This window comes from Schistocerca cancellata, chromosome 5 (genome assembly GCF_023864275.1).
Source record: "Schistocerca cancellata isolate TAMUIC-IGC-003103 chromosome 5, iqSchCanc2.1, whole genome shotgun sequence".
Lineage (NCBI taxonomy): Eukaryota > Metazoa > Arthropoda > Insecta > Orthoptera > Acrididae > Schistocerca > Schistocerca cancellata.
Window position 1 is genome coordinate 91,783,124 of NC_064630.1, and position 22,702 is coordinate 91,805,825.

The window sequence follows — 22,702 nt, forward strand, 5'->3', positions numbered from 1 at the left end:
ATCGCACGGCCGACGTCTTTAATTTCCTGAATGAATATTTCGATGATCGTGTGATTGCTTTGGGCTATCCGAAACGTACAGAAGGCGGCGTGGATTGGCCTCCCTATTCGCCAGACATGAACCCCTGTGACTTCTTTCTGTGGGGACACTTGAAAGACCAGGTGTACCGCCAGAATCCAGAAACAATTGAACAGCTGAAGCAGTACATCTCATCTGCATGTGAAGCCATTCCGCCAAACACGTTGTCAAAGGTTTCGGGTAATTTCATTCAGAGACTACGCCGTATTATTGCTACGCATGGTGGATATGTGGAAAATATCGTACTATAGAGTTTGCCAGACCGCAGCGCCATCTGTTATTGACAATTGTAACTACTGTAATTTCGAAAGTTTGTCTGCCTGAAAATGTACTGTTGTCCCAAGCATATTGCAACAAACGGTGTATTTCTATCGCTGCTCGTTTAGTTTGTATTGCCGTTTCAAATATACCGGTCATTTTTGAAACACCCTGTATATACAACGATGAATCATGAACTGATGATTATCATTTCACGTCGCTCGATTCATTTTTAAAGATGTTTGCTCTTCATTCCCACAAATATCCTTATCCCAATAACTACACTTATTCCAAGTACTGTGATTACGCCGGCCGATCTGACCAAGCGGTTCTAGGCGCTTCAGTCTCGAACCGCGCGACCGCTACGGTCGCAGGTTTGAATCCTGCCTCGGGCGTGGATGTGTGTGATGTCCTTAGGTTAGTTAGGTTTAAGTAGTTCTAAGTTCTAGGGGACTGATGACCTCAGATGTAGATGTTAAGTCCATAGTGTTCAGAGCCATTTGAACCATTTTGAACTGTCATTACATAAAAATATAGAATTCCGGAAGTATCGCATGGGACCCCTTGTTTGGATTTGTTGCTGGTGAGGTCGAGATGACTTGGAAGTCCCTCTTCATACCAGGTATACTACCCAAAAGGGGACTGCACCTCAGTTACAGATTGTTTACTCGTTTCAAATGCTGATGGAGGAAGAAAAACGTACCATAATCTTTACATAAGAGAACTGTGGGTTTGCTGTGTATAGTTTCCGACTACGAAATTTTGCACCGTGTTCTTTGTTAAGTACCAGACCTCTCCGTATTCTTTTAGGAACTGAAAATGTACGAGACTATAGGTAGCACTCCTTCATTGTGTCAGCTTCACATCAACGAAAGTGACATTTGCCTCCTGGACCATCCATCCGGCTCATCGCGTAAATGTTTTTGGTGTGTAGTCGGGAGTTCATACAAACAGGCTAATTCATTTTGACACTCAAATTTTCCTGAATAGCCTTATAGTCTTCTTCAAGTGCTTTGAGTGATAGTCTCACGTTTGGTCGCTATGTGGAGTCCTCTAAGACTGTGACATATTGTTGGTGTTACTCCCTAGTCACACTTGAGAGTCGGTCCACACGTAAACGCACGTACCGCGTCAGTCCAAAATATCTCGAACCTGGATTAACAAAAAATAGAATAACCTTAAAATAATGGGTTTAATGCTTCAGTTGTTTTACATAGTGTGCCCCACTTGAGTACAACGCACGGACCGTGTAAACCTGTCAGAAAACTCCTTCTTTGGGATATTGTTCAACTCGCGAGTTAACGTTTCCATGAACGCCGGTTATGTCATCAAAGCGTTGACCTTTTACGCTAATTTCTGCACTTCTATCAAGCTCCAACATAATGTAAGAGCGAGGACCAGCAACTTGGATTACTAATTTTTTTTCTGTCACAGTTGCATTAAAAAATTTTTATTTGTTATGACCAGTTTCGGATCACCTTGTCCATTATCAAACTATAGTCCTCATTGTAAATGTTAACGTACATGAAACTTCCTGGCAGATTAGAACTGTGTGCCGAACCGAGACTCGGGATCTTTGCCTTTTGCAGGCAAGTGCTCTGCCAACTGAGCTGCCCAAATATGAAATACAATTTTAATCTGCCAGGAAGTTTCATACCAGCGCACACTCCGCTGCAGAGTGAAAATCTCATTCTGGAAATATCCTTTCCGCAATATCCTTTCTTCCAGGAGTGCTAGTTCTGCAAGGTTCGCAGGAGAACTTCTGTGAAGTTTGGAAGTTAGGAGACGAGGTACTGGCGGGATTGGCACACAGTTCTAATTTACCAGGAAGTTTCAAACCACCGCACCTTCCGCTGCAGAGTGAAAATCTAATTTTGTTAACGTACATTTCCATCAGTGCAAACATGTACAGTCGTGGACAAAACGAGCGAGACCCCTCGCCTTTTCGTTAAAGTCTGCTACACAGTATAACAGGCAAGGCGACGAAGTGCTACCAACATACTATGCACAGGCCTGAAACTGAAAAACTATCCGAAATTTGTTGGACTGTTTTTAATCATGTGCAAGACTATATTAATGCTGATTAGTGTGTTAACCACAACACCTAAATATAAGATATAAATGAAAGAAGAAACGCTAATTAGTACAAACTGTACTAATAAAAATGAATTTCAGCTTATCAAGCTAACATAACTGTTTTAGTAAGACAAAGTAACCCAGATCATTACGAATTAGCAAAATATTTGCGCACTCGGCCGCGAAATGGTCTGTGTCAACGTTCAGATCAGTCATACTGAATTACCGTTGCTGACCTTCCATGAAAGTGCGCAAATTTAGCAGTGCGTGAAGATTCATAACGAAATTCAGTTAAAAATCATGCAGTGCCACACTTAAGTAAATTCAATTAGTGACAGAAGCGGAAAAACGTAGGCAGTAACAAGTATGAAATTCTACAAGGGTTTGATATCGACATCCACAGGGCGCCGGTACACAGTAAAGGTAGTGCTAAAACGTATTGGGGACGCGAGACTTTCTTAAAATTCCTTTACTGATAGTCTATCTGTCTCCATCGAGATTAGAACCGAAAACAAACCAGACCTCCCTTGCAGTAGCGTACACCTTTCACTACGCTAGCAGACAACCCAGGCAAACAGTCCTCTATTATTACCCCAGACATGAATAAGCCGGAAATTTCGCAATGAAAATGGCAAAATGATCTACAGTAGAGCTTTCTGGACTGAAAAACATGTATTGTCTAGCTTTATGTCACCGCTTATGTGACAGTGAATCAGGATGTTTATCGAAATAACAAAAAACTGTTATTAGCGAGAAAATATAGTAGGATAATTCTGCACCACCCCAGGAAATAAACGGCGACTTAGCTGCCAAACGTATTCTATAATGTTTAGAATTCTCCTTTAGACGTGCCACAGTCAGAAAACGTTCATTAGCCAAAGTGTTCCTTAAGGTAGCTAGCAATGGGAAAGCCTGCACATCTAAAACGCGGTGGCATTAATAGTGGGATCTGAATTACCACGTGTATAGGCAAACGGATTTTATTTCTAGTCATCAAAAATAAAAATTATTGAATGTAAGTGTGACAAGCTGAAGAAAAAAATTAAATTTCTGCACTTTGTCGTTTTGTTGTAGCCCTGTTGATAACGCCATGTCTCGTCACCCGTGATGATATTTTCCCAGAAAGGGATTGTCCACGTCCTGCGTTTCACCCAAGTTACTGCAGACGGTCCACGAGCCGTTGTTTTTATTTGGCAGCCAAGGCTTTAGGAACAAACTTTGCACACACATTTCTCTTCTTCAAAACGTTCTGGAGAATGTATTGAACACGTTACTTTAGAGATGTGGCTCCACTGTGGTTTGCAACAGAGCAACGGTGACACAGCCCGGCCGCTCCTCGCTACTCAACACCCCCGGTCACAAATGACTGCTCGAATGCACTGTGTTGTTTACAGTTCTTAGTTCAAACTGCAGCCGTAGTTCTGCACAAACGTCGCTTATGCAGCAGGATAAAATCAGTATCGGAACGTATTGAACGGACGCTGTACACTTACGAAACATGGCTCAAAATTTTTAATTTTTCTCGCATACAATGCATCAATGAATACTGATCCAGGAACAAACTGAAAACGTTCCAATCAACCATTTCCGACCAACGTTTTCTAGAGGTTTCATTTGGTTAATCCTAGATTACTAAACCTCGTTACGGTCGCAGTAGTGTACAAAGCAGGACATTATGTCTTTAATTTGGTATATAACAAACCACTGGAGAACTAATGACTGTGATTAACTTGTAAGTAGGCTGTTTAAGTAGGCTGTTTATGTTTTCTTATTGGCAACGCTACGTAGCGCTCTGTATGAAAATCACTGGCTGTGCTGTGTGCAGTCTGTGGCTAGTTTGCATTGTTGTCTGCCATTGTAGTGTTGGGCAGCGGCAGCTGGATGTGAACAGCGCGTAGCGTTGCGCAGTTAGAGGTGAGCCGCCAGCAGTGGTGGATGTGGGGAGAGAGATGGCGGAAGTTTTGAAATTGAACTGCTATATATATTATGATTATTAAGGTAAATACAGTGTATGTTCTCTATTAAAATCTTTCATTTGCTAACTATCCCTATCAGTAGTTAGTGACTTCCGTAGTTTGAATCTTTTATTTATCTGCCAATAATGGCGCTCGCTGTATTGCAGTAGTTCGAGTAATGAAGATTTTTGTGAGGTAAGTTATTTGTGAAAGGTATAGTTTAATGTTACTCAGGGCCATTCTTTTGCAGGGATCTTTGATAGTCAGATTGCGTTGCGCTAAAAATATTGTGTGTCAGTTTAAGCACAGTCCTGTATAAATTGTTCTAAGGGGACGTTTCAAACTAATGCACAGCCTATAAATTCTGACTTCCTTTGAATAAATTTAAAGCAGTACAATTTACGGTGGAATTACAGAAATGTAACATTTTCTGCATTTTAGTGTTCTAGAGTTCAGAAACGAATGCAGGAACTGGAAAACTCAACTGGGAACTCCCCCTTTTCCCTACCCTCAGCAGGCCATCCTGCTCTCTCTGGCAGAAAACATGCAAAAAAACTGGTAGCGAAACCACATCCGGAAAAGTTTTTACACACCGCAAAGCCTCTAATTCTTCTTAGTCCGCAATGTTACGAAAAAACTGTTTTTTAATAAAACAAAGTATTCCAAAACGTCACGAATTAGTAGTGTAATCTGCACTTTCGCCTTCGACGTGGACTGTGCGTACGTTCAGTCCACGGACCGACTGAAGTGGCCTTACAGGAATGACTGCCACGAAAGTATGCAAATTCGCTTCTTTGTATCATTCAGGTTACGATCAGCAGATACTTCACGCACTGTCTTATGTGTGTTTCTGGTGGTGGTGGTGGTGGTGACATTATTGAAACTGAACTGAATATTACATCTCTGGAGAAATAACTTCTTCTAAATACAAGAAGTTCTCAACGAGTCTGTCTCCGATTGCCAGCTATTGTAGTGAGTTCACGTCAGTAATCAAGGTCTCTTTATCGAGTTAACAATAAACACTGTACGAGAAGGGGCGCCCACATCTAATTAATTATTTTCTAGGGTTTGTGCACCATATGAGTCGTCAAGGAGTCACTAGAGACGATGATCACAGAATGCTTATTGAAAAGCCACAGAAACAAGTAGAAAGCAACGGCACACACATTGAACTACGTAATACAAACGTAACTTCTGTAAACAGTCTATGGTTTACCTATCGGCGTGGCGCAGTGCTAAGACATTGGACTCGCCATCGGGAGGACTGCGGTTCGAATCACAGTCCCGCCATTGAGGTTTAGATTTTCCATTGTACCACTCAGTTTGGTAAATAACGATGGTTCCTTTCACAACGACACTATCGATTTCTTGTCCCATTCATCCCCAACCGCAACATGTGCTCCGTCCGTAAATACCTTGTCATCGACGGCACGCTGAACAATGAGTTTTTAGTAAAATATGTAAACCACGGGCAAACTTTATAACGTAAAGTTGTAAATATGAGGTTTATTATTCACATTCTAACTAGTGGTACAAGACTCAATTTGCAGGATTGATTTATTCAAGAGAAAGAGTTTCTCAAATTGAGCAAGTAAAAAACGCTTCGGTCCACCTCCGAGCCTTATGCTAGCGTCTTGGCATTGATTGACAGTTACTGAATGTCCTCTTGAGGGATATCACGCCAAATTTTATCCTACTGGTGAGTTAAATCGTCAAAATCCCAAACAGGTTGGTGGACCCAGCCAACAGTGCTCCAAACATTTTCAATTGGAAAGAGATCCGACGACTTTGCTGATACAAGGTAGGGTTTGTAAAGTAGGAAGACAAACCGTGTGCAAGCCAACATTATCTCACTGATATGTAAACCCAGGACGGTTTGCCAATAAGGGCAACAAAAGGAGCGTAGAATATCGTCGACGTACCGTTGTGCTGCAATGGTACCGCGGATGGCAACCAAAGGAACCCTTCTATGAAATGAAATGGCATCCCAGACTATCAGTCCTGACAATAGGACCAAATAGTGGAGGACAGTCAGACTGGTATCCCACTGCTGTCCGGGACGCCTCTAGACACCTCTTCGCTGCTCATTGGAGCTCAGTTCGAAGCGGGACTCATCACTGAAGACATTTCTACTCTAGTTAATGAGTTACCCCGCCGAATGGCGTGCACGACATCACTGCAAACGGGCTTGTTGGTGTACGTAGGTTGGAAGGGACGCCTTCAGCTCAGGCTTCCATCTGTAACCCGACAAATGATGGTCCGTCTCTTCACCTAAGCATCTGTTGCACGTCGATTGATGGTAATGACGAATCCGGGGCCCCGAGTGCCTCTCTGACGATTACTCGGTGTTCATGTTATGTCACCTCTCTAGGTCGACCGTTTACTTCTTGAGCTGTGTTCGGCCATGTTTCACCCATTCGTGCCAATGTCGTGGAATAGTGGCATCGCTCCTATTCAAATGTCCAGCGATTCGCCGATTACTCCAACCGGCTTCTTTGAGCCGAACTACATCCTCTCTCACTATTCCTGGCTTCTGCGAGGCATAGTTAGTGTCCAACAAGGTACACGGAATGAAATTCGCGAAGACCTTATACCGTGGTATCGACATGTTTCCTGTGAACTATCCTTGCCAGTTGCGCTATGAAACTGCAATGCAGCGTCACACAATCCATCCATCAGCGGCCAAAGTTTACAATTTTGCATTTTCCATTGATGTTGATTATTAATACAACATACGTGCTACAATGAGACGAAGAGGTTAGCGCAAGGGAGGAGTTCGTGGCGGGACGATCAAACCAGTCAGAGGACTGATGACTCAAATTGCGGTTCTTTATTTACTCAAACAAAAAATGCAAGGAATTGGCACTCTAGGCCGGACGCAATCCGTGTACCCATCTGTCTGTGTCAAGAGTAAATATAATCTCAAAGCGTTTAATGTTTTTTTAACCACCGGCATGCTTCAATACCCCTTTATCGCGTAGGTAAAATATCATCGTTTCTATGTTTTTTATTAAGTGAATAACGGAGTGAAGATCCATCTAAAACGGATTTGCACCACTGAAGAAAAATCCCATAAGGGAGTACATATAGGCTTACAGGGAGCCGTCGAGACAAAATTTCGAGACGCTAGAGCAACAACAACCTATATGACCACAAACTGACACTTCAGATCGTTTTGACCCCCTTTTTTTCTAAGGTGACGGTATCATTTCTGATTGCACAATGTTCTCGTAAAATATGATACCACAAAACATAATAGTCAGAGTAGGGAAAGTACTGAGAAATAACGAGACGCGTTTGAAATTCACTAAGAATGTGAATACTGCGATAATGAATAGCTCAATAGGCATTGCAGTTGAAGATGAATGGACTTCTCTAAAAAGATCAATCACGGAAGTTGGACTGATAAACATAGGTAAAAGGAAGGTAACTGCGGAGAAACATTGGGTAACAGATAAAATAATTCAACTAATCGACAAAAGAAAGGGGTACAAGAATGTTCAGATAAAACAGGAATACAACAACATACCGGGTGATCCAAAAGTCAGTATAAATTTGAAAACTGAATAAATCACTGAATAATGTAGATAGAGAGGTAAAACTCGGCACACGTGCTTGGCGTGACATGGGGTTTTATTAGAACCAAAAAAATACAAAAGTTCAAAAAAAGTCAGACAGATGGCGCTTCATCTGATCAGAATAGCAATAATTAGCATAACAAAGTAAGACAAAGCAAAGATGATCTTCTTCACTGGAAATGCTCAATATGTCCACCATCATTCCTCAACAATAGCCGTAGTCGAGGAATAATATTGTGAACAGCACTGTAAAGCATTTCCGGAGTTATGGTGAGGCACTGGCGTCGGATGTTGTCTTTCAGCATCCCTAGAGATGTCGGTCGATCACGATACACTTGCGACTTCAGGTGACCCAAAAGCCAATGATCGCATGGACTGAGGCCTGGGGACCTGGGACGTCAAACATGACAAAGTGGCGGCTGAGCACACGATCATCACCAAACGACGCGCGCAAGAGATCTTTCACGCGTCTAGCAATATGGGGTGGAGCGCCATCCTACACAAACATCGTACGTTCCAGCAGGTGTTTATCAGCCGGGCTGGGGATGATACGATTCTGTAACATATCGGCGTACCTCTCACTTGTCATGGTAGCAGATACAAAACCATAATCACGCATTTCCTCGAAGAAAAAAGGCCCGATACCGGTAGATGTGGTAAATCCAACCAATACCGTGACTTTCTCGTCGTGCAATGAAGTTTCCACGACTGTTCTAGGATATTCGGTCGCCCAAATTCTGCAGTTGTGGGCGTTGACAGACCCTCGGAGCGTGAAATGAGCTTCGTCGGTCCACTACACGTTACTCAACCAATCGTTATCTTCCGCCATCTTTTGAAACGCCCACACCGCAAATGCCCTCCGCTTCACTAAATCGCCAGGTAACAGTTCTTAATGTCGATGGATTTCGTACGGATAGCATCATAGGGTACGCCCAAGTGCCAACCAAACGGTAGTGTATGGAATGCCGGTACGACGTGCGACTGCACGAGCGCTGACTTGACCGTGCAGACACGAACCCGCTACAGTCTCCATTTCTTCCTGAACTGTCTCAGCAGCATTACGCCTTGTGCTCGGTCGGCCACCACGAGGTCTATCGTCTAAACAACCCGTGGTTTCGAACTTCGAAATCATTCTCACCACAGCTGCATTTGTCAACGGACCTTTACCCGTTCGAATCCCCTTCCTATGGCGATAGGATCGTAACGCTGAACTAGCACGTTCCCCATTCTGATAACACAGCTTCACTAAAAGGCCCTTTCCGGGTAACGTCTACATGCTGCGACTGCTGGCGCATCTCTCTCTCTCTCTCTCTCTCTCTCTCTCTCTCTCTCTCTCTCTCTCTGTCGCTCTCTCTCTCTCTCTCTCTCTCTCTCTCTGTCGCTCTCTCTCTCTCTCTCATTACAGCTCCTTTTATACACGATTGTCATGGGCAGTCACTGACGTTTTGCTGTCCAGCGCCATCTGTCGGACATTTTGTGAACTTTGTTTTTTTGGTTCTAATAGAACCCCATGTCCTTCCAAGCATGTGTGTCAATTTTTACCTCTCTATCTACATTATTCCATGGTTTATTAAGTTTTCAAATTTATACTGACTTTTTGATCACCCGGTACATCCCTTAGAAATGAAATAAGTAGCAAATGCAGGGCAGCCATGGCGACGTGACTGTAGAAAAAATGTGAAGAAATCTAAAAAGAAATGATCGTCTGGAGGATTGATTCTTCAGTTAGAAAAGTCAAATCAACCTTAGATGAAATTGAAAGAAATTGTGTTAACATTAAGAGTGCAATAGGAGTTGCACTATTAAACGCAAAGGGGAGAGGATATAGATTGAAAGAGTGCACTGAGGACTTGTCGATTAGACAGAAGAGTTGTAGGGATGACATAAGGAATCAAGTACTAGAATCAGAATTCAAATGAACTCTGGAAGACTTCAAAACAAATAAGTCAGAAGGGTATATAACATTCCACTGGAATTTCTACATCAGTGGAGGAAGTGGCAACCAAGCCACTATGCAGGCTGGTGTGGAAAATCTAGGAGACTAGCGAATTACTATCACACTTTCCGAGAAATATCATCCACACAATTCCGAAAATAGCGAGGGTAGATAAACGCGACATCTGTGGGTCAATCAACTCAACAGGTCGTGCATCCAAGCTGCTGACAAGAATAATACATAGACTAATGAAAAAGAAAATTGAGGAACTGTTAGACGACCAGTTTGTCTGTACGAAAGATAAAGGCACCAGCAAATCAGTTCTGACGTTGCGCTTGATGATGCAAGCAAGGTTGAAGAAAAATCAAGAGAAGCTCACAGGATTCGTCGACCCAGGAAAAGAATTAGACAATGTAAAATAGTGCAATGCGTTCGAAATTCTGAGTAAAAGCGTACGATATGTACAAGAACCGAGAGGGAACAGTAAGACTGGAAGACAAGAACGAAGCGCTCGGATTAAGAAGGGTGTACGACAGTGATGCAGTCTTTCGGCTCCATTGTTCAATCTATCAGTCGAAGAAGCAATGACGAAAATAATCGAAAGGTTCAAAAATGGGATTAAAATTGAGGGTGAAAGGATATCAATGATAAAATTCGCTGATGACATTGCTATTCTCAGTGAAGGTGAAGAAGAATTACAGGATTTGTTGCATGGAATGAACAGTCTAATGAGTACAATGTATGGATTGGAAGGAAGAAAGACAAGAGCAATGAGTTGCAGAAATGAAAGCAGCAAGGAACTTAACACCAGAACTGGTGATCACGACGTAGGTGAAGGTAAGGAATTCTTCTACCTAGGCAGCAAAATAACCCACAATGGACGGAGCATAGAGGACGTAAAGAGCAGACTAGCACTGGAAAAAAGAGCATTCCTGGCCAAGAGAAGTCTACGTTGGCCTTAGTTTGAGGAAGAAATTTCAGAGAATGTGCGTCTCGAACTCAACGTTGTATGGTAATCAAATATGAACTACGTGAAAACCGTAACAGAATATGTGGTACTACAGAGAATGTGGAAAATTAGGTGAACTGATAAGGAAAGGAATGAGGAAGTTCTCCGCAGAATCGGCAAAAAAATTAATATATAAAAAACTCTGACAGCAAGACGGTAGGACATTTGCTAGGGCATCAGTGAAGAAACTCCATGGTGCTAGGGGAAACTGTAACGGGTAACTGTAATTGAGGACGTGGGGTGCAAGAGTTGCTACTCGAAGACTAAGAGGTTAACGCAGGAGATGAATTTGTGACAACCGCATCAAACCTGCCAGGAGACTGACGTCTCAAATTACGGTTATTTATTCATTGAAACCAAAATTACAAAGTAAATAACATCTCCGCGAAGTTTTGGCATTCTGCACGGGATGGAACCCGTATACACCATCTGTGTTTAGAGTAAATCTAATGTTCAAGTGTGAAAGAGTTTCCTAAGTGTTTGCGTCCCGTGTATCTGAGGCGAGATGGCGGTACCAGCACGGTATTTACGTAACTGGATGTGACAAACTATCAAAAATCGACATCCGGGCTGACCGTCTCACCGTCGTTAGTACGCGAGGCGTACTCCATGTGTGGCTGGCTTTCCTCCCTGCATCCCGAGAGCTGCGCTTAACCCGCTCGGCTATCTGGGCCGGTCGATACTTCCAGGAAACCGTTTAATACATTTTCACTTTCCTATTATAACAAACTATTTCGCCATTTAATTGATTATGTCCTCATTACAAAATTTCGCTTTTACAAGAGGTTGATTCTCAGAATCCGTATGCACTATTTTATTGTAGTTAATTTTCAATCTGTTCTCTGTAGCCCTCCTTGGTATATAATTTAAATCACATTCCGCGTCTTGCTTACCTGTCTTCAACTAAACCAGTTCGTTACCGATACCCTCCAACTTACGACAAAGTGATTTTACGGCAGTTTGTTTTCGTCCAAAATCACAAAGTCTTCCAAAGTTGTCGCATCTTTCACCTCGACAGCAGGAAGAAAGAAAATTACGTAGCAAATAAATTTTCGGCAAAGGAAATCCCCCCGAGCGAAGTAAATTCAATTTAAGAGAATTTAATCAGTCGCTAAGGGCGGGTAATCAGATCTAATACCGTCGAAGAGGGGTGTGCAGGAAGAGAGGGGGAGGAAGACATTAAGATTCCGAAACAAAACAAGCCGGAGATTGAAAGGACGGAGTCTTCCGCAGCCCTGCAGGCGGCCGGATGGACACGGCGCTGGAGGGGGAGGGATGGGGGGGGGGGGGGGGGGGGAAGCAGTAGTCTTTGAAATTAGTCGAGGGTGAAACGTGAAATATCAGACCGAGGTCTGAGAATCTCTCCGCGCGTATTCTTAATGGAAGTAAACAAAGCGCTCGAGGAAATAGGCAGGATAAGAGGGGGTGGAGGAAGGGAACAAGCAGAAAGAGAGAGAGAGAGAGAGAGAGAGAGAGAGAGGTGCAAACAAATGGTTCTCTGGGAGCGGCACTTCGGAAAGCGGATGCTGAACCAAGTTTGCTCAGAGCATCTTAAAGGCGATGAATATTTATCGTGCAATGCGTAGCACACATACAGATATAAAGCGTGTTCAGTTAGCGACTGAATTTTGAGCATGTGCTATGGAAAATCATTGAGCAACTGATTAAGTGAAATGTCTAGATGTTTTTCGCTGATAACACTGCATGGATACAAATACAAATAACTGAATTATTTCACTGGCAGGACCATTCAAAATGAACATAAAGATTACAAACGGCTATAACTATTTAACGCATAATGATACATCTGTAAGAATTACTTAGCATATAAAAGAAAATTTAACTGTTTTACATGCACTATGGGTGTTCTACATGACTTCGATTAGTCGGAGACTCCATTTCACACCATACATTCTGACTCATACACTCCTGGAAATGGAAAAAAGAACACATTGACACCGGTGTGTCAGACCCACCATACTTGCTTCGGACACTGCGAGAGGGCTGTACAAGCAATGATCACACGCACGGCACAGCGGACACACCAGGAACCGCGGTGTTGGCCGTCTAATGGCGCTAGCTGCGCAGCATTTGTGCACCGCCGCCGTCAGTGTCAGCCAGTTTGCCGTGGCATACGGAGCTCCATCGCAGTCTTTCACACTGGTAGCATGCCGCGACAGCGTGGACGTGTACCGTATGTGCAGTTGACGGACTTTGAGCGAGGGCGTATAGTGGGCATGCGGGAGGCCGGGTGGACGTACCGCCGAATTGCTCAACACGTGGGGCGTGAGGTCTCCACAGTACATTGATGTTGTCGCCAGTGGTCGGCGGAAGGTGCACGTGCCCGTCGACCTGGGACCGGACCGCAGCGACGCACGGATGCACGCCAAGACCGTAGGATCCCACGCAGTGCCGTAGGGGACCGCACCGCCACTTCCCAGCAAATTAGGGACACTGTTGCTCCTGGGGTATCGGCGAGGACCATTCGCAACCGTCTCCATGAAGCTGGGCTACGGTCCCGCACACCGTTAGGCCGTCTTCCGCTCACGCCCCAACATCGTGCAGCCCGCCTCCAGTGGTGTCGCGACAGGCGTCAATGGAGGGACGAGAGTCGCTTCTGCCTTGGTGCCAATGATGGTCGTATGCGTGTTTGGCGCCGTGCAGGTGAGCGCCACAATCAGGACTGCATACGACCGAGGCACACAGGGCCAACACCCGGCATCATGGTGTGGGGAGCGATCTCCTACACTGGCCGTACACCACTGGTAATCGTCGAGGGGACACTGAATAGTGCACGGTACTTCCAAACCGTCATCGAACCCATCGTTCTACCATTCCTAGACCGGCAGGGGAACTTGCTGTTCCAACAGGACAATGCACGTCCCCATGTATCCCGTGCCGCCCAACGTGCTCTAGAAGGTGTAAGTCAACTACCCTGGCCAGCAAGATCTCCGGATCTGTCCCCCATTGAGCATGTTTGGGACTGGATGAAGCGTCGTCTCACGCGGTCTGCACGTCCAGCACGAACGCTGGTCCAACTGAGGCGCCAGGTGGAAATGGCATGGCAAGCCGTTCCACAGGACTACATCCAGCATCTCTACGATCGTCTCCATGGGAGAATAGCAGCCTGCATTGCTGCGAAAGGTGGATATACACTGTACTAGTGCCGACATTGTGCATGCTCTGTTGCCTGTGTCTATGTGCCTGTGGTTCTGTCAGTGTGATCATGTGATGTATCTGACCCCAGGAATGTGTCAATAAAGTTTCCCCTTCCTGGGACAATGAATTCGCGGTGTTCTTATTTCAATTTCCAGGAGTGTATGTGGAGTCACCGACATGAATGCATTAGAAATGCGCTTTTAGAGTTCTGGAATTGTTTTCGTGGAAGGAGGAAGATAAAGATGGAAAATACACAAGATCTTTGACATAGCCATACAAAAGGAATCTTCTCTGCACCGCGGTGACGGACGACTGTTAAATTCTAACATGCATAATACTGTATAGCGGAATCGCTATATTCACTTACGTCACACAACTTGTGCATATATCGAAATTTCGAATTTTTTTCTTACATTCTCTGTAATTCTCATCGATCTGTTGTTACGCATGAAATAGGTTTACATTTTTGTAATGACTATAAGTATTGTGAAGTAACCTGTAGATGGAATCGATGAGGCTGAAGTGAATGAAATTCAGTGCGATGAAATGACGTTAACGAAACATTCAGAAAATGCTGAACTCTAAAGTAGTGGTTATATTGCGACAGATAAAATTTGTGCCAGACCGGAATTTGCGTTGCAGGTTCGGTATTTCTCAAGTCTTTTCACTGATACGCTTTCAAGTCATTCTATCTTGATCGATTTTATTTCTGTTGGTCCCTGTCATTACATTTCAATGTATTTAATTAGTTTGACACGCATCTCCGTGACAGAGAAACAGTTTATCCGCTCCTTCAGAGGTGCTGTCCCGACGTACCTTGTAGGATAAGCTCTGATTGTAATGTTCGGAAGTAATACGTGGAAAAATGGGATGTAGTCGAATTAAATCAACGAATTAGATGAGGAAATGAGGCATTTAGAGTAGTGGACGAGTTTTGTTATTGAGGCAGCAAAATAAATAACGATAGCAAAGGTACAAAGGGCAATGAGAAGGAAACATGTCAGTAAAATAAAAATATTTTAACACCTATTATACTAGGGTTGGAACTTTAATAGTGTCAACTATTTATTTTCAGCTCGTACAAAATAACTCAGGGAAGTGCACTTACGAGGGCTTAAGTCAGGGGAGTTCTGTAGGTGTATAGCACTTAGCAGCCCCATCAGTCAAACAAATCAGTAACAGCAAGCACTGTACGTGCTTGAGCATTGCCCTGCAAAATGATGGTCAGGTCCTGCAGAAAGTGTCATCACTTCTGTCTCTATGCTGTTAATTTTTCGAACACAACCAACGACCAGCTTAGAAGTGATGACACTTTCTGAAAGACCTGACCATCATTCTGCAGGACAATGCTCAAGCATATACAGCGCAAGCTGTTACTGATTTGTTTGTCTAATGGGGCTGCTAAGTGCTATACCAGCTACAGAATTCTCCTGACTTAAGCCCTCGTAAGTTCAACTCGATTTCTAAACTGAAGGAAACACTTCACGGCACTCGCTTTAGAACTGCTACAAATTCGTCGGGCAATAGACCGCGCCACTCAAACTTTCAACACAACTGGCACTGCTACGAGTATCCTCCGACTTCTACATCGCTGGCAACGGGTTATACACAATGCTGAGGACTACTTTGAAGGTCAGTAAAACTTAGAAACACGTATCTATTTTGTACGAGCTGTAAATAAACAGGTGCCAATATTAAAGTTCCAACCCTCGTACATCCAATTCTGAGGATGCATTTTCTGTGGCAATAAAAGTGAGAGTAAGAACTAGAGGTTAGCTCAGGTAGCCTGCCTAATGGTTGAGGCGACTGCTTGCACAAAGCGTGAAGCGCGGGGTCAAATACTGGCTGGAACCAATTTTCGTTATTTAGAACACATTCATAAAATGGGGTATATTGCCACCTCTCGTGGCCCTGGAGACTAATTCTGTACTAGCATTTCGCTTAGATGCCTGTAAATCTTCCTGATTGTATTATCGTGGCCCATGGAACTACGTTGGACATCTTCATAAGTAATTACTATTAAAAACAGTCTTGATCACGATTTATTTAACAAGGTGACCGGTTTCGACCACTACTGTGGTCATCTTCAGACCATTGAGTAGGAACCCCTTTCAACAGAAAGGGGTTCCTACTCAATGGTCTGAAGATGACCACAGTAGTGGTCGAAACCGGTCATCTTGTTAAATAAATCGTGATCAAGACTGTTTTTAATAGTAATTATTTACAAGACATTGATCACTGCTGTTCCCGTAATGCATTCAAAAGTAATCTTCATAAGTACTGCTGGTTACGCCGATTCTTGTTGGCTGACGGTTCAGACGTCAGAGCGAGAGAGAACTAATTTGGAAAGGGAAGTTTTCCACGTCCTCGGCAGAGATAATCATTGTCAAAAATAGAACTTGACTATCCAGCTCTCGTCTGCCAAAGACAGAAACTTATCTATCTGTTCTATAGCTCTACTGTCCGTACATCACTGCGTTTCATAGAATCTTCTGTACTGTTAAAACTGTTCCTGAGTTTATATATTTCGATTGCTTCTCTGCGTACCTGTGGTTAATAGATTCTCTCTGTAAATAAAGATCATGTTCCGCTACAGCTGCTTTTTCTACTTTGTCTAGTTGGCAAAGACTTTCGTGTTCTTTCAGACGTATATTAAAGCTTCTCTTTGTAGTTCCAACGTTGACGTTTTATTGTCGTTGTTGCTTTTCTTGTGCATGTGGACTGGTTTCCTACTCCTAAATTTTCTTGTGTGTCTTTGTTGTAATGTGAATCGGAACAATGCAAGTGATGTATCTGGTGAACCGATTCGCCATATCCAACCGAAACTGTATAGCTGCATTGCAGTTAGCTTTTAACAAAAATAATTAAAACACGCAAATCTGTATAACAAAGAAACTGCCCTGTGGAGTTCTGTGTCGTGCAGTGCGAGGCAGTGAACAGTGTTACAATGCGTTCCAACAGTTCCAACAAACAAAACGATGTGAGTAGAAACTCTGCACAAAATTATAAACCAAACTTTGAAAGAATAACAATACAAATTGTTTCTGTGAAAATGCCCTGTACATTTACGTACTCGAACTGACCAAATAAAATTTCGAACGCTAAATGATACACACGCGAATGTATTGCAGTGCAGTAAGAACGAGGTTGACAGGCAAGGTAAATGAGATATTAACTAAACTTTTCTGAAATGAAACTGATAACAATTTGCTCGGTACTACTCGAAAGCGGTGAAAATTAAAATGCAGTGCACCAGCAAACCTGCTAAAGAAAAACCTTGCCAAGTGCAAGTAAAAGCAGCTATGCTAAGTACATCATGCTTTATGTTTTGAGTAACTGCGTTTGCTGAATGCAGTGCGGCAACACACAATAAGAAAATAAAACTTTCACGATTGAGTCGGTGGGACAAACTGAATCCACTGGATGATACAGAAGAGACTATCGTTTAAAAACTGTACTGTGAATTATGAAACTCATTCCTTAACAATTACATCAATCTTTAAAAGATTTATTTCTTATTTTTAAATATCACTCTGCATATGATGCGTTACTGAAATGGTAAAGCAGTGGTGAAATTATAAGGTTCAAATGGCTCTGAGCACTATGGGACTCAACTGCTGAGGTCATTAGTCCCCTAGAACTTAGAACTAGTTAAACCTAACTAACCTAAGGACATCACAAACATCCATGCCCGAGGCAGGATTCGAACCTGCGACCGTAGCGGTCTTGCGGTTCCAGACTGCAGCGCCTTTAACCGCACCGCCACTTCGGCCGGCTGAAATTATAGCTCTGAGTGCAAACCATCTGAGCAGATAATTTTGCTTAATCTCGACGCGACAATTAAACTAATTCACCGGAACCAATAGAAAAATCATAGTAAAAATGAGCCTCTTTCAAACTGATGGTAATTGACGCACTAACAATCAAGGCAGCGACAATATGTTCTCTACAATCTACACTTGTCGAAGCAGTCTTTACAAAATCGTATTACCAAAAAGCTACATCCTCTGAGTTTGCACCTATGTGTTCTGCTAGTTATTTCCAGACCCCACAGAGCATAACCAAACACGTCTCTCAAACTTAGCTCTCTCTGATTGTTTAAATGACGACGACAACACCACTGGCAACCAAAAATCACATAACGACATAACGTGTACTCAGAACTTCTGTGGCGTAAAGGCATTGACTATTGAAGATTTCTGTTTGAAAATATCCAGTGTACAATTATGAAGCGTGACACGTCGAATGAAAAAAGGGCTTACATCACTTTCATTGAATACCATAAATAAGCTAAGCCCTTACGCCTTGAGACACGAACATAAAATTTAATATATTCCTCATTTTGGTGGAGGAGGGCGTTTATCCTTTAGAGATCTGAGGCGCTGACTTATTTTCCTTATTGGTCTAAAATTCGATCTAATGTTATGTTTCTGCAAATTCATATTGACCTTACTTCACTTACATTTTTATTGAAAGGTAGAGCAACTGTGTCCTTGCATCTTTTTTTAATCCTTGGTCTCCGGCCTCCTGTTTGCTCGCAGAACTGTGTTTACTTCTTTATCTGAACAGTTGTTTTTCTTGAGAGCTTGCCTCAGATTTTTAACTCGCCTTGTAGGTGCTGCGGCGAGGAAATCCTTTTCGCTCTGCCAGACTTACAGTGACACCTCCTTTTGCTGTGGGTGATGCTTGGAGTCCTTACATAAATATCTGTCTGAATGACTTTGCGAAACGTTCTATATTCCAGCTATTTATATGTCTGTCAGATAACCAAAACAACCGAGAAGGATATTTTGTTGTTTTGGTTTCCATAGTAAACTATATTTTATGATCCACATCATTCACATAAAGTAAGAATTATTCTAAAATCATTCTACCGAGTAATCATCCATATATTGATAAAATCAAGGCGCTTTCTCACATGCTTCTTGTAGAGCTGATTGCGCGAATTTTTCCATATTACATTAGAAATGGCAGGACCAGATGGGTTACCCTCTGTGGCTTCATCGACTTGCTAGAATTCATTGACCCGTGGAACTATCAGTAAGACAACGTATAAAAAGAGTAGCCAAATCCTCTCAGGAAACATCTGCTACGTAGATCATGGCTTCATTAACTGGAGTCATAGTAAGTAAGTCAGTTTACAAGAGCTCTTGGTCCGCTGTGTTTATATAACAATAATACTGCGGTATATTTCTACATTATATGATATTTTTCAGCCAAATACCGTAGCAATAATTATAACAAATGAACGTTATGTTTGCTTGAATGGTAACTGTGATAGATTTTTGAACAAATCTTGAGGAGGCAACGTGGAATATCATCGAATCCGTACATATTACAAAAATGGATGTACCTACATCTGTGTACAGGGTGTTACAAAAAGGTACGGCCAAACTTTCAGGAAACATTCCTCACACAGAAATAAAGAAAAGATGTTATGTGGACATGTGTCCGGAAACGCTTAATTTCCATGTTAGAGCTCATTTTAGTTTCGTCAGTATGTTCTTCCACCTACGCTCAATGGAGCACGTTATCATGATTTCATACGGGATACTCTACCTGTGCTGCTAGAACATGGGCCTTTACAAGTACGACACAACATGTGGTTCATGCGCGATGGAGCTACTGCACATTTCAGTCGAAGTGTTCGTACGCTTCTCAACAGCAGATTCGGTGACCGATGGATTGGTAGAGGTGGACCAATTCCATGGCCTCCACGCTCTCCTGACCTCAACCCTCTTGACTTTCATTTATGGGGGCATTTGAAAGCTCTTGTCTATGCAACCCCGGTACCAAATGTAGAGACTCTTCGTGCTCGTATTGTGGACGGCTGTGATACAATACGTCATTCTCCAGGGCTGCATCAGCGCATCAGGGATTCCATGCGACGGAGGGTTGATGCATGTATCCTCGCTAACGGAGGACATTTTGAACATTTCGTGTAATAAAGTGTTTGAAGTCACGCTGGTACGTCCTGTTGCTGCGTGTTTCCATTCCATGATGAATGTGATTTGAGGAGAAGTAATAAAATGAGCTCTAACATGTAAAGTAAGCGTTTCCGGACACATGTCCACATAACATATTTTCTTTCTTTGTGTGTGAGGAATGTTTCCTGAAAGTTTGGCCGTACCTTTTTGTAACACCCTGTATATGCTGTAAATATGTATGTATGTATGTTCCACATCTCCTCCTATAGCACTAAACCGATTTCAGCTCAACTTGGTGCACATATCATATACTGCCCTCCCGCGTCCGGCCATCCTGATTTAGGTTTTCCGTGATTTCCCTAAATCGCTCCTGGCAAATGCCGGGATGGTCTCCTTGAAAGGGCACGGCCGACTTCCTTCCCCATCCTTCCCTAATCCGATGAGAACGATGACCTCGCAGTCTGGTCTCCTTCCCTAAACAACCCAACACACACATACTGCCTGGAAAGAATCGCTGTGGGGGCGAGAAGCGCCTATCTCTCAAAGGGGTGGGGGAGCCATAACGAGTGATACCCATACTTTATTCATCGAGTATTTGAGAATGAGAGCAGTTACAGTATCTGCCTGCACCAAACTTTACACGTAATTTCAAACCTTTACGAAACTTTCTTTCGCTGAAATTCCTCACAAAATGACGAAAGGAAAAAGTTTATCCTTACTTCGTTTTCGCTGTTCATCCAGTAAAACAGACGCCTGAGCCATGACTTTTTAATTTATCAATTCATTACTACCAACTGTATTCGTGACATTTTGCAGATAGTATTCATAAATATACCACTGAATGTACCAGAAAAACCATTTTACGACACATAGTTCACGCGACACAACATCATAAACATTGAGCTGCGTGAAAATGAAATCACATGGCGAAATTCGATAGAAACGCAGGCGAAACATGCATATAAATTCGTGTGAACTATGTTTAATATATGTGAAACATATTTGACATGTGTGTGCGCGAGAAAGGCACAGGTAAAGAAACAGCTCACACTGAAGCTGAAACGATTTCAATCAAATATGGTATACAGGTACGATTTGGAAACTTCAGTGCTGAGAACCACCAGTGGGGTTCGTATGACAACGTGGAGGTTCAAATGGTTCAAATGGCTCTGAGCCCTATGGGACTCAACTGCTGTGGTCATAAGTCCCCTAGAACTTAGAACTACTTAAACCCAACCAACCTAAGGACATCACACACATCCATGCCCGAGGCAGGATTCGAACCTGCGACCGTAGCGGTCGTGCGGTTCCAGACTGTAGCGCCTTTAACCGCTCGGCCACTTCGGCCGGCCAACGTGGAGGGATAAGAGGGGAGGAAGAGATGGACGGACAGATAGTGGGTAAGGAGGAGATGGACAGAGAGGGGGGAAGGAGAGGATGGGAAGAGAGGTGGAAAGAGGTGGGGAAGAGGAGATCGACACAAGCAGGGGAAGAGTAGATAGACAGAGAGAGGGTGAGAGGAAAATGGACAGATAGAGAGAGGAAGGAAAGAGGAAGTGTGGACAGAACAGGGGGAGGAAGAGATGGGCAGAGAGAGGGGGGGAGAAGGAGACAGACAAAGAGGGGAGGGGGGAGGGGGAAGATAGGGAACTGCATGGGGGTGGGGGGGTAGAGGAGATAGACATAGGAAGAAGGAGAACATGGACAATGGGGAGGAGCAGATGGACAGAGAGAGGGGCGGGAACAGATAAACGGAGAGTGGGGGGGGGGGGTGGATTGAGAGGACAGAGAAGGGAAAGAAGGAGATGGAGTAATGGGATGAGGATAAATACTTACAGGAACAATGCCAGGTACGCAGCTTGTAAAAAATAAAGGGTGTTATTTAGAAACACTTCGTAACGAACAAAGATCCAAAATGTCAGTCATCGTTGATACTGTCCTCCCTGCCTGCTAAATAACATTTACCTGCCATTTTTTTTTACTTTGTTTCTTGAGTAAAAGTAGTCTGGGGTGGCCGATGTAACTGGGGCGCCCTGTGTAGAGGAAATGGAGTGAGAAGGGAGTGAGAGGGAACGCCTCGCGGTGTGTTGGCAGACGCGCCGCCGGTGCTGCTGTACAGCTTCATCGAGCAGACACTGCAGCCCGGGCCGGCGGTGTCCCTCAAGTGCAGCGCCTCGGGGAACCCCACGCCGCAGATCGCCTGGACGCTCGACGGCTTCCCGCTGCCCACCAACGGCAGGTAGGCCCGCCCACGCATGCGCACTACCGCGGCGCCGCGCGCACCGCCGAGCGCCTTCTGATCAGATAGCACTTCACTCATCACCAACAGCTGTCAACGAATTCCTAGTATTTCTCGTGTTTCAAGAAACTGGAAGCATATCATGCTATAACAATAAGCATGAGAGAGAGGCCGAGATTATGAATACGTCTGAGTCGTAAGAGACTTTCGTAAGAACTCTCCCTTTTGTCTGCAGCGTTTCTCTTTAAAAACAGCACCATCTACACTGCTGTGCAAAACTGAAGGACGCAAGAAGTTTTCGCGTCATGTGTCACTGCTAAGTAATATCGCCCATTGAAACTTGGACCATACGTAGGAAAAAATGCTACAGTACAGTACACATGGTAACAGAAAGAAATACGCAATGAGACGAACAGAAATTACACTTTCATTGAAAGACAATAATTGAAGGTTTATCATGAAAATGGGCCTGAGTAACAATACGCAC

General features: G+C 43.5%; 1 protein-coding gene across 1 annotated transcript in view; it reads left to right on the forward strand.

The window, feature by feature from the left end:
- LOC126188379 (Down syndrome cell adhesion molecule-like protein Dscam2) overlaps positions 1-22,219 on the forward strand; it is a 797,799-nt gene extending 775,580 nt beyond the window's left edge. The window contains exon 7 of the mRNA XM_049929978.1: positions 22,071-22,219. Coding sequence (XP_049785935.1) covers positions 22,071-22,219 — 149 coding nt within the window. The remainder of the gene's footprint in view (positions 1-22,070) is intronic.
- The last annotated feature ends 483 nt before the right edge of the window (positions 22,220-22,702 follow it).